This window comes from Vicugna pacos, chromosome 3 (genome assembly GCF_048564905.1).
Source record: "Vicugna pacos chromosome 3, VicPac4, whole genome shotgun sequence".
NCBI lineage: Eukaryota > Metazoa > Chordata > Mammalia > Artiodactyla > Camelidae > Vicugna > Vicugna pacos.
The window spans coordinates 69795357-69807755 of NC_132989.1; the positions used below are offsets into that span (position 1 = coordinate 69795357).

Genomic DNA, 12399 nt, shown 5'->3' on the forward strand with positions numbered 1-12399 from the left:
GTAATCATACTCCTTAGTTCACAACACATTATCAATATCAGCCCACGGGTGGCTCTTTTTCTGGTTTTGGTTCTCTTTTTTGTCATTTTGATTTTGGTTTTGGTTTTAGCATTGCTCTGTATCTCCACTACCTCCTTTCTGTCACTATGAGCACCTACACTCACATGTCTAATATATGTCCTTAAATATAAAGCTATGCTTATCAAGTATGTTTCCTGCATATTTCTTTTACATAAATAGTATTTGGTTTTAAATCTTATGCTGTTTATTTTTTGCACACTAAAGATGTTTTAAAAATTCGTATACACTGCTATATATACATCAAAGTGCTACATTGTATTCCAAGGTACATGTATATCACATTTTATTTATCCATTACCCTAGTTGTCAACATCTAACTTTTCTCCAATTCTGTATTAACACAATTATTGCCAAAATGAAAAACCTTGTTATACCACTTTTTTGACCTGTGCATTCATTTCTCTGAGATATATCTAGCAAGACATGTGATCTCTGGTTCATAGGGCAAACATTTAATTTCACCATGTTCTGCTAGATTGCTCTTCAAAATGGCTGGACAACTTTGCCACCTCACCAACTGTGGACAAGGAGTTCTGTGTCCTCCACATACTCTCCAATACCTAATATTAGTCCCTGTAGTACTTTTCACTATGAACATGATGAGGTATTTCATCGTTGTTTTAATTTGCAATTCTCTTGATTATCAGAGAATTTAATATACTTGTTGAAATGGCTATTTAGACTTTCCCTTTTGTGAACTTCCTATGTATAGTTTTTTCTTATTTCTTTCCTATTCTTTTGCAGTTCTGTCTATAATCTAGATAGTAATCTTTTATCAGTTTTAGATACTGCAGATGTCTTCTCCCAGTCTGTCACATATCTGTTAAATTCATTTATGGTGTCTTTCATTGAACAGAAATCCTTAATCCTTTTTATGGAGTCAAATCAGTCTTTATTTTATTTACGTTCATTTTATTTTATATGTTTTATGATTTGGGCTTTTGAACCTTATTCGTGAAGCCTTTCCCCACCCCTGTCATATTTTCTTTTATAATGTTGTAATTTTAACCTTCACATTTAGTTCTCTACTTTAACTGGAGGGATTCAGATGTATTTTTCCCACAGACATTTAGCATCTATCAAGTTCCCGTATCTGGGTCTCTGTCCGAGCTCTCTGCTTTCTTCTGTTTGTCTACTAGCCAGAACATTTCTATATTCATCACTTTGGTTTCATAGTGTATCGTCATATCTGGTGGGGCAAGTTCTCACTCTGCTTTTATTTTTGAAAATTGACTTATTCATAAACCTCTATTTTTCCATATAAATTTTAGAATGGGTTTGTTGATTTCCTTAAACAATCCAATGGAATTTTTATTAAGATCCCATTGAATGTATAGATTTATTTGGGAAGAATTAACATAAAACTTAACTACATTAAGATATCCACATACATTCTTTTTTTTTTTTGGCTCCACTATTCATTCGTTTTTGTACTGTCATAGAGTTTTAATACTTTTTTTGAAAAAAATTCTTGGGCATTCTTTCTAAGTTATTTCCAGGCACTCTTGTTTTATTGTGGCATTTAGAGGAAACTGTCCCGTCACAGTGAAGGATTTTAAAGACTTTGAACCAAGAACAATAAATACAGCAAAAGTGACTTTAGTTAAGGAGGTTCTGTTTGTGGAAGTTGACAAAACTGATGTTGAAGAGGTTTTGGCATTCCATGACCAAAACCTGACCGGTGAAGAGTCATCCAGGAACCAACTGTGAAGCACTCGTGTGGGCTTTTGCTACGAATGACAGTGCTGTGATGACTGCAGAAAAGCACGACTTTAATTCTGAAAGGGCACGTTGGTTTAGGGCAGGTTTGCAGGGTGTTTTGAGTGCCTACAAAGAATTGTATGATAGGAAAATGCAGGAGGCCAAGCAGTCATGCATACTATCATATTTCAAATCTTTCACGTCAGCCGCATGAACCACTGCAGACCACAAAACTCAACATCAAGGCAGGCAGACACAGAAGGTGTAGACGTTAGTGACCTGCCTGCCCTGATGGATTTAGATGATGGGATGTTAGTATGTGACCCTCCTCCTCGCTCTCCTACCTCTTCTGTACCTCCCACCACCCCAACCTCCCATGACTCAGCCTAACACACCATCATCCCTACCTCTCAGCCTTCCGGTGGGCTTGCTGTCTTCCCTATTCTGATAAGTGAAACTCTGCTGTGTATACATTATTTCTACTTCATCTAGCCTGTGTATTTATCATATCACTCCTGCTTTTACTATAGGTTTTTGTTATTTAAGGTTTTATGTATGATTTGGTATGATTTGGCAGGTTATTTATTGCATCTGGGATCACTCAAACATTTTTCCATATAAATGAATGGTGATTGCTTCTTCACTTTACATGATTTCTACTTATGAAAGCATTCATAGGCACACTCTACTTTCAGAGAGTGGGAGAAACCTGTATTCCACAACAGAGGAATCCTATCAATTAATTAAAACCTGACTTATACCCAATTTCTTTTAAAATATCATCAATTCTATATTTAATGAACACTCCACTGGTCATAATTTATGTTGAATCCGGTGGGTAGCAGACTCTCTACTAACTGATCCTACTGTTTGATGTCACACAAGAATATCTGGGGAGCCATAGCATTTCAGTAGTCCTGATTTATTGGTCTATATTACTTTTGGTCAATTGACCATTACTTATTTCCTTTCCCTGGAGACCCTGGAAAAAAATGGTGGGTGTAACACTAAAATCGGGGTAATGATAAAGGAAGGAAGCCAAAGGAAACCAGGCAAGCCTATCTTCTCCACACCCAGCTGAAATTCTTACACTCCTTCACCTTCATCGTATAAAAAGCAATGATATGTGTAAAGTGCTAAATTTAGAACCTGGTACATGGTAAGTTTGCAGTGGATAGTAATTATTATTTTCTATTATTGTTTCACTTAAAAATACTTATATAGTGCTTGCTGTGTACCAGACTGTTCTAATTACTCTACAAAGATCATTCATTTATCTGCTAGGCACTGTTTTAAGCACTGTGCAGATATTAGCTAGTTTAACTAAAAATTCTCATCACAGTCCTGCAAGATATGTACTATTAGGGACATCTCCTCCATCTTACAGATAAGGCAATTATAGCCCAGAGATTAAGTAACTTCCTTAAAGATAGTGCAGCCAGTAAGAGTCAGAGCCAAGATTCAAATTCAGACAATCTGCTTCCAGAGACAGCATTCTTAACCTCACACCATCTATTCACCCCAAGTTAGCACCATCATCAATTAAAAGTGGTCCATGAGGCATTAATGTATATGGATTTGTTAGCTGATTATTCACATTTTTTCCATCCAAAATATGTTTTCATAAAATGTATATGTCACTTTTATAAAGAGAATTATATTTTAAATACATAAGTAGGCTTGCTAATAAAAAAGTATATATGGAATCATTCTAGAAATGTTAAAAAGATTAATTGGACAAACATCTGTAAGGAAATTTAAGGAATCAATAATTCCATGTCTTCTTATGAGACTACTATAAAAAATCATTCCATTCCTACTTGCTTCTCAAATTAATAGAATGACCAAATATGAAAGCACCTGGTAAACTGAAAAAAAAAAGAGACAATCTAATAACTGTAGAATTTTAAGTTTTAAGTTATAATTATCTGCCTTTATACCTCTACAAATTCAGAATAGTGTTCGTGTGTATGTGATATAAACAGACATATACATGCATGCATACCCTTGGAAAATTTTTCAAGAGTTATATAATATTCTATCCATGTTGATTGCTACTGGGAAAGTAAGACTGCTGATCTGAGAGGGACTTAACTTCTGTCAAATCCTTTTTACTGAAACCAAATGACTTGCAGAAATAACATAAAACACATTTTGACCAGAAGGTGGCAATGAAAGCATTGATATTTCAAGAGGCAAGAACTAACTTCTGGCAGGTGTTGCATATCCAAGGAGACAAAATATTGCCTGTAGGTTCTGATCATCCAGATCCTATGAGCTACTCCTAATCCCACCCCACCCCTGCCCTGGAGGATCCCAGGCTAAGTCAAGACATGATGGGGACATAGTGTGCTAAGTACTGCCATCAGAAAAGCAAAGGGCTCTGGGGGGCAAGGTCAGTTATCTGAAAAGTATAGCCCCATCTTAGGAGCCTCATTTAAATTTGTTGCATAAGTGAAATGATTACTGGGATATTATGGTCATTATTGTAACTCTTTGATGAAGTTTTTCCAGGTACCAATTTTACTGCATCTAAGAATGTGCTTCCTTCTCTTCTTCATCTAAGGAATGGCAAAGAAATACTAGGAGAAATTGGGTACCCTTTCATTTGGCCCCCTCATTGTTCACCCTAGGCAATCAAAAAGACCCTGACAAGACTCCCTTAATTCTGGAAAGTGCACATTAGTGTTGTCTGTAATAGACTGAGCCTGGGGTTAAAGAAAAATTATTCTGACACTTGTAAGAAGACTTTATTTGGGACTATTTCCGTAGGTGTAGCTGCCAAGACTACTGCAATAGGGTAAGGAGATTGGACTCAACTCTAAATACAAGAACAAGGGGGGATTTATAGCCAAGGAATAGGTGTCGGGGGTGGAGCGTGGGGGAGGGATGGATGGAAAATTATTTCAGGAACTCAATGAAAAGAGGTATATCGGGGTATGGTTTGCATACTGAAGACAATCTCACAGGCAAGTTGTTTACTATCGCTAGGAGCTAATTAACCCTAGGAGGAGCAGCCCCTCCCCAGGTCTGCAAGACCCGAAGATGTCAAAGCATTATAAAATATAGGAAAAAAATGTTAATATGATTAATACAAAGTGCCTTGCTTCTAGCTTCTAAAATACTATTTCTGTCAACCAACCAATTACCTCACCAAATGAAAAAGCATTGAATCAGCAAGATCATCTTATTTCATCTAATAATAACATTTAGTTAGTTCCTTTTATATGCTACCTCTTGTGCTAAGCACTTTATAATTTTATTTGATCCACATATGTATCTTGATTATAGTGGTGATTATACAAATCTGTACATATGATAAAATACCATAGAATTATACACAAAGTACTAATAAGAAAAAAATGCATATAAAAACTAGTGAAATTTGAGTAAGACTGTCTAGTTAATTGTATCATGCCAATCAATTTCCTGGTTTTGATAATGCATTATTTACATACGATGTCCCCATTAGGTAAGTGAGGTGAGTGGTACATGAGACCTCACAGTCCTATTCTTGCAACTTCTTGTGAATCTACAGTTAATTCAATTAAAAAGTTAAAAGCCATTTGAGGCCAATACTATTATCATCCCCATTTTACACATGACGAAACTGAGGCTTGGGGAAGTTAAGTAATCTGCCTAAGATCATTCAGCTAGTAAGTGACAGACTGTGGTTTTGACCCAGAGCTGATGCACTGTCAAGCTCCCTTCAATAGAGAGTATCTTCAGATAAAATAGTGACTCCTGTTACTCATAGAATGTTCTAGGTTCCAATATGGTCTGAAAATATGTCAACAAATTCAATTATACTACAGTGCTAGGGAGTTAAACAGCAGTGCACTTAAACATTAGTATAGGAATTGTGATGGGTTTGCATCAAGAAACGATGAAATGATGACATTGCACTTTCTGGGCTTCTCTCAACAAGGAATTGTAAAACATCAACACTTTTTGTTTACTATTTTAAACACCAGATACCAGACCAATAGTTATATAAAGATTTTGTTCACTTACCAAGAGAAATCTTAGACCTGAGTCACAAATAAAAGACAATGCACTGATTTTATACAATTCAATCCTCTCTAATGGCAAAGAAATTGGCAACATATTTCCAGAATTCTAATTCCATCAGGGGTAGATGAATCATAGCATTTTCTAGAAGACTTTTCATTTCATTTAGTCTTAATTAAGTGGCAGCACATAGCACTGGATCAATGGAGCGCTCATGTCTGATCTCAAGTTCTACAAAAATGTCAGAAACACAAGGTAATCATAGATCCAGTGCTTTTTCTTTAATATATTATCTGCCTATAGAATTTAATCCATAAATTATGAGTCAATGATCTCTACAGCTTTACTAAACGCTTTGTGTTATTTCCTAAACATTTTCAATTACATTTTACCTTTCGCTATTTCTTTTATTTGGTTTAGTGTGACCTAGTCTTACTGGACTCTTGATAACTGGATATCATAATCCAAGAGGCCTGGGGCAAGCCATGTTCAGTGTGATGTGAGGCTGTGCTCTGATCAGGTTAACAGATAGGAAGAGATCATGATGTGCCCATCTCAGCATGTGACTGCCATAGTCCTCATCTTCTCACCCTAAACTGTCTCTACAGGGCAGGTTTTTCCATACCAGGGAAGGGGATGGTGGTTACCACTATAGGGAATGGCTGCTTGATGATAAAACCATCACCAGCTCCACCCCGGCCTGGCTGCCTGCCAGCAGTGAGGAAAACCAGCAGAGCTTGTTTCATAAGCCAATGACTCAAAATAAGGTTTTTAGAAAGTGCTTTATGGTTTTCTATGTAAAATGCTACGCAGGTTAACTGATGATCACTTTCAAAGAGGACTGAAAAAAAGTAGAGAAAAGCTAGTATGAAACCATGAACATGTCTGAGTATTCTAAGGAATTCCCACATAACAAAGTTATCTTCATTTTTATCCTACTCGTTGGGACTGATTTCAAGTTCATGAATGTTTCTTTACTGGTGTTTACTGTTTAGTGTTTCTTTACAATTAACATGGAGTTTGAAGACACCAAGACACTTCTATAGACAATGAATTCTACTCCAGTACAAAATGTCATAGGATGTGCTTGGTCACTTTGAAGCTTCTAATATATTCTCAGATACATTTTCATCTATGTTTCAAAAGAATGAAGCAGATTTAGTAAGTATAGTTTTCTTTAATTGTATTCCACACAATTTTGTTGAGGATCCAAAAAAGGTCCTGTGCAACGAGCCACCAGGCAATTCTCCCTGGTCATAGTGGAGTAAAGGGTTGCTGCAACCACACAGGATGTTGTGGGTTCCTCTGATGCATTGGCCTGAAGCTGAGAAGACAGCAGAGGCCAAGAAACAAGATCTTAGCTGGCTTTGTAAAGATAAAAATTAGGAAGTAATGTATACAGAAATACAAAGTATATCCACACCATGAAATACTCCGCAGCTGTCAAAATGGGATAATATATGGATATATTGATTGTCTTTCAGTGCATATGGACTACATACTTTTAGTTAAAAAAATCACTTTTTAGGTTTTTAGATAAATTGTATGTATATACTGTATAGCACAGGGAAATACATACAAGATCTTCTGGTAGCTCACTGTGAAAAAGAATGTGAAAACGAGTACATGTATATTCATGTATGACTGAAAATTGTGCTCTACATCAGAAATTGACACAACATTGTAAACTGACTATAACTCAGTAAGATAAAAAAAATTTTTACACTGTAGTATGATCCTATTTCTATATATGTTTACATATGTTTAAAAAATAGCCTGGCCAGATAAACACCATCATATATAAGGGTGTTATATATGGTTGAAAGATAATGTAATTTTCTTTTTTTTTTTTAAATGGAGGTGCTGGGGATTGAACCCAGGACCTCATGCATGCTGAGCATGCACTCTACCACTGAGCTATACCTCAACCCCCTGCCTTTTTATTTTTACTTGAGTATACTTACTAGGTTTTTAAATTAACTTTTATTAGCTAATAAAACTTTAAAGAAAGAAATGAAAAGAACAAGGAGCTGGTACTATAGGAATCTGAAAATTAATACTTAGTTCAGCTGCCATTGCTCACCCAAAAACCACTCAGCAAATGCTTATTATCTTTCTACTACATGCACGGATCATTGCTACGTCCTGATATTTAAATATGTGTAACAACATCTCTACTGTCAGAGACTTAATCTTAGTAGAGGTAGAGGTACACATGTAAGCAGCCAAATTTAACCCAGAGGCAGAATGATAGACACAGAAAAAGAAGAAACAGTGCTGTGGGAAGACAGAGGAAGTGCTCAGTGGCTGCTGATGAGACACTGACAACCACAAAACAGAGGACCAGAATGAGAAGGTCACCCAGTCACCTGTAGGAGATGCTTTGGAAGGGAGCTAAAGCTCCACACCCAAACCAAGCTGAGGGTCTCCGATGGTAGAACAAAGTCCTGTCTTCTACTTAAATCAACCACCCACTTTGTGCTCTGGCTTCTAAATAGTTTTAGGTGTAAATTTATCAAAAACAAGCAGGAGGTCTTGTACTGTAGATGTCTGGTATTATGCATTCATCAGGAAATATATGGATGTGTTGTCATTTAATAGATGAAATATATAGCTCATCACTAGAGCCAGTGTGCTTAGCAACATGCCCATTAAGTGGGACAATGGCTAGCAAGCTGCAAGGATGCATGGAAGACTTAATTCAGGGACAAGATTGCCTGGCCACCAATTTTGGGGAAGAAGATGGTAAACTTCTTCATTGTGGGGACTCCAACTGGGCTGAAGTGTTTAGGTGCCCAGGCAGTGACAGTGAAGGCCTGTAGCTGTGGATAAGGCATGGATCTCACCATCAAACTGCACCATCTGCATTCCGTCAGTGGACTAGTTGTTACTCAGTGTCACACACTCTGACTTCTCTCCCCTGCTTATCTCCTGTTGTTTCATATGGATAAAAACGTTTTCTGCTCAGTTTCAGGCTCTGCTGCAAATTTTCCTCTGTCCTTGGAGCTCAACTGCATGGTTTAAAAGAAGATGTAAATAATTACCTAAATCAGCATCCACAGGATTGTAATAATGAATGTTCTCTTACAAATAAACAGCTGTATTATTTGTAAAATGAGTGGGGGATTAGCAGATGAGTGTCAGAGTATCAACAATATTGTAAGAACATCCAATAACTGCACTCTAGTCTCAGCCCATGCCCCCTTTGTTGCTCATCCTGCTCTCCTCAATTAAGAGGCTCAGGAACCCTCTTTATATTTTGTCAATGCTAAATGTATACATATTTTGTGGCAAAACATACAGACTGGAATCATTTTCTGATATGCATAATACTGAGTAAGATGTCAATTGTAGCAATTTATTAAAGGTTGAATTTTCCTGTTTCAAGGAGTGAAGCTAAATGGGATAAAGGTGTAAACAAACAAGTGGCTAAGATTTGTGAATGCAGCACACCTAGGGTTTATTCCACAGCGTCGAGTCCTTTTCAACCACTAACAATAAACCTGTCCATTCTACTTGGCAAGCAAGCCGATCTCTTTCCCACGCTGGTGAGAAAGTGTTATATTGCTATTCACCTGTAGTTAAGTATAACTCTTAAAACTGGAGACAGCTCATCCATTTCTATTACAGCTTAACTTTCCACTAAGCTGTAAGATAAGCACGGATATGCCTTTCTTTGTGCAGTGGGTATTTTCTTGGGGAAAGTTATTTGACAGTTGGATTGTTTCCTCACTGAATTGCATTATGATTTCATCAATGAGTTTAACAATTCTTTTTCAGTTGGCAATAACTTAGTTTTAAAAATTTTAACTGTTAAAGTTTTCTGGGAGACTATTTATTAAGGGCTGATCATACATATCTATGCAGTTTTTTCATTACTGGGAAGGACATAAAAAAAAATGTAAAATATGGTCCCTGTCCTCCAATAGCCTAAAATCTAATCATGGAAGACACAGAGACTTTAAATAATTGATAAACAAAGCAGGAAAATAACGGTTAAGTGCAGACAACACTTTAAAAGGGAGGGATTGGAGTAATATGAAAAAAACAGGTCTCCAAGTGGACCTGCATGACAAAGAATATTTAAATAAATGAAAGGGAGGGCATTTTAGGCAGTGGGCTAGCCTGGGTACATATCTAGAGTCACTATTGGATCTGACTATATTTGAGGTGGTAGGATGTTTGGGAAATAGAAATACCTTATAATGTATGCAGTGAGTTACCCCATATATTAGTTTTCCATTGCTGTTGTAACAAACTACCACAAACTTAAGGTTTAAAACAACACTAATGATATGATCTCACTTACATGTGGAATCTTTAAAAACAAACAAACAAACAAACACCAAGCTCATAGATACAGAGAACAAATTGGTTGCCAGAGGTTGGAGTCAGGAAGAGGAAGGAGGGTAGACGATGGTGGGTGAAATGGGTAAAGGGGCTCAAAAGGTACAAACCTCCAATTATAAAAATAAGTAAGCCACAGCTATAGTTAACAATAGTGTACTGCATATTTGAAAGCTGCTAAGAGAAATCTTAATAGTTCTCTTCACAAGAAAAAAACTTCTGTAATTATGTACGGTTATGGATGTTAACTGGAGTTACTGTGATGAACATTTCACAGAATATACAAATATCGAATCATTAGGTTGTACACTTGAAACTAACATAATATTGTATGTCAGTTATACCTCAATTAAAAACCACCATTGCACAATCTTACAGTTCTGTGGATTAGAAGTCCAACATGGGTATCACTGGACCAAAGTCAAGGTGTCAGCGGGACTGTGTTCCTCTCCGGAGCTCCACGGGTACAGCCTATTTCCTTCCTTTCTCCAGTTTCTAGAGGCCTTCCACATTCCTTGGCTTGTAGCCCCCCAACCCCATCTTCTAAGCCAGCAGATTGCATCTCTCTGACCATTCTGCCAGTTACTTCCTCCTCACTCCACAACCAGGAAAGCATTTCTATTTTTAAGGACTCATTGATTACATTGGACTCACCAGGCTACTCTCCCATCTTAAAGTCAACCTTAATGACATCTGCAAAGTCTCTTTTGCCATGTAAAGTACCAAAGTTTTCTTTAATCCCCCTTTTTTCCATTCCCATTCCTGTGGTTTTAGTCTAGGTTCTTATACTGGACTTGGGTTTATAGCAATAACCTGCTAATTGCCCTCCTTGGAGGAGCTTCTCCTCCACTTCAATCCTATGCACCAGTTTCACACAGATCATCTTAAAGCACTGTTTAAAAAAAAAATTCAACTGACTAAATTTTAAAGATCTTATTGGCTTTACTCATGATTCAGGCAGCATCCAATATAAAGATCTTAATGGCTTTACTCATGAATCGGGCAGCATCCAACCTAACAGATAGAACGGAGCTCCCAGAAGCTGTGCAAAACCAAGACTTTTATAGGCAGAAGGGAGCAGGAATGAGGACGTTACACTAGGCAAAAATCAGGCTGGTTATTGCAAGGTTACTGTCTCAGGGGATGGCAGGGGTCTAGCAGGCTGATTACCTAACGAGTGCTGATCAGACAATTCCTGATTAACTGGTTAAAACTGCATTTCTGGGAGAGCTGAAACTATACTTTTGCAGCTATTCATATATATTCTGAATACACATAAAGCAATCCTGAAGGGATACCCCAAAAAACTGTCAGTGAGCTGAGAAATGGCATGCAGCCGTGGGAGTGGGCATAGATTGACTAGGTGGGTGAGTGGAAAGGAAACTTGCACTTTTTCCATCTTATGCTTTTTAATATTGATTGAGTTCTTATCATATTGATGCATCCTTTTAAAAATTTTCAAAAGCTAGCAAATAACTTTCATTTAAAAGGACATATTTTTAAAGAAAAGTTAGATTTGCAGAGAGAACTTCAGGATTATTTTTTCTCTACCCAAACACAACTACTATTCAGAATGAGTAAAACGTTATTTAAAAAAAAAAAATCATACCACCACTCTCCAAAAAAGTTTCTGAAAGTAAAATTGGTTAGATGCCCCTGTAACATTGTCCTCTAGAGTTTTCCAAGTGCTGGACAAACAGTTCCCATTGTGGGGCAGCAGACTTCTGGGCAATCAACAAGAAGGTGACCATATACCCATTAAGTGCCTGTCCTGCCAGGTGCTGGCTGGGGAGAAGGGGGAGCAAAGAGGGGTAAGTCCTTCTCTAACCCACAGAATCCTGCTTATTCTTGAGATTAAGAAAGGTTAATGATCGTGGGGAGAATGCTACATTTATAACCTGGCTAACACTGAGAGATTAGAGTCATGATGAATTAGGACTTGTTTCCTCCTGGGAAAACAATGCCTAGGTACAAATGGAGAAAAGTACTGTAAGATTTTAATTAACATTAAATTAATTAAATCACAGGATCTCACTCTGGAGTCAGATAACCAGGATTTAAATTCAAATTCTGCCGTCTTTTAGATGCATGGAAAAGTTTGGAGAAGTTATTTGACTTATCTAGGCTTCAGTTTTCTCATCTGTAAAATGGAGACACAAGAAGTACCTACCTCCTAAGGCAGCTGCGGCGACTGAAGGAGATAGATGAGTTTACTGTGTCCTGTGGGATAGTTCAGCGTCCCCAGTAATCTGGCTCCCC

General features: G+C 37.2%; 1 protein-coding gene across 1 annotated transcript in view; it reads right to left on the minus strand.

Annotated features, from left to right (window-relative positions):
• Positions 1-8391: 8391 nt before the first annotated feature.
• Positions 8392-12399, minus strand: part of CRHBP (corticotropin releasing hormone binding protein) — a 34879-nt gene continuing 30871 nt past the window's right edge. The window contains exon 7 of the mRNA XM_072950707.1: positions 8392-8804. Within this exon, the coding sequence (XP_072806808.1) occupies positions 8764-8804 (41 nt within the window). The 3' untranslated portion in view covers positions 8392-8763. The remainder of the gene's footprint in view (positions 8805-12399) is intronic.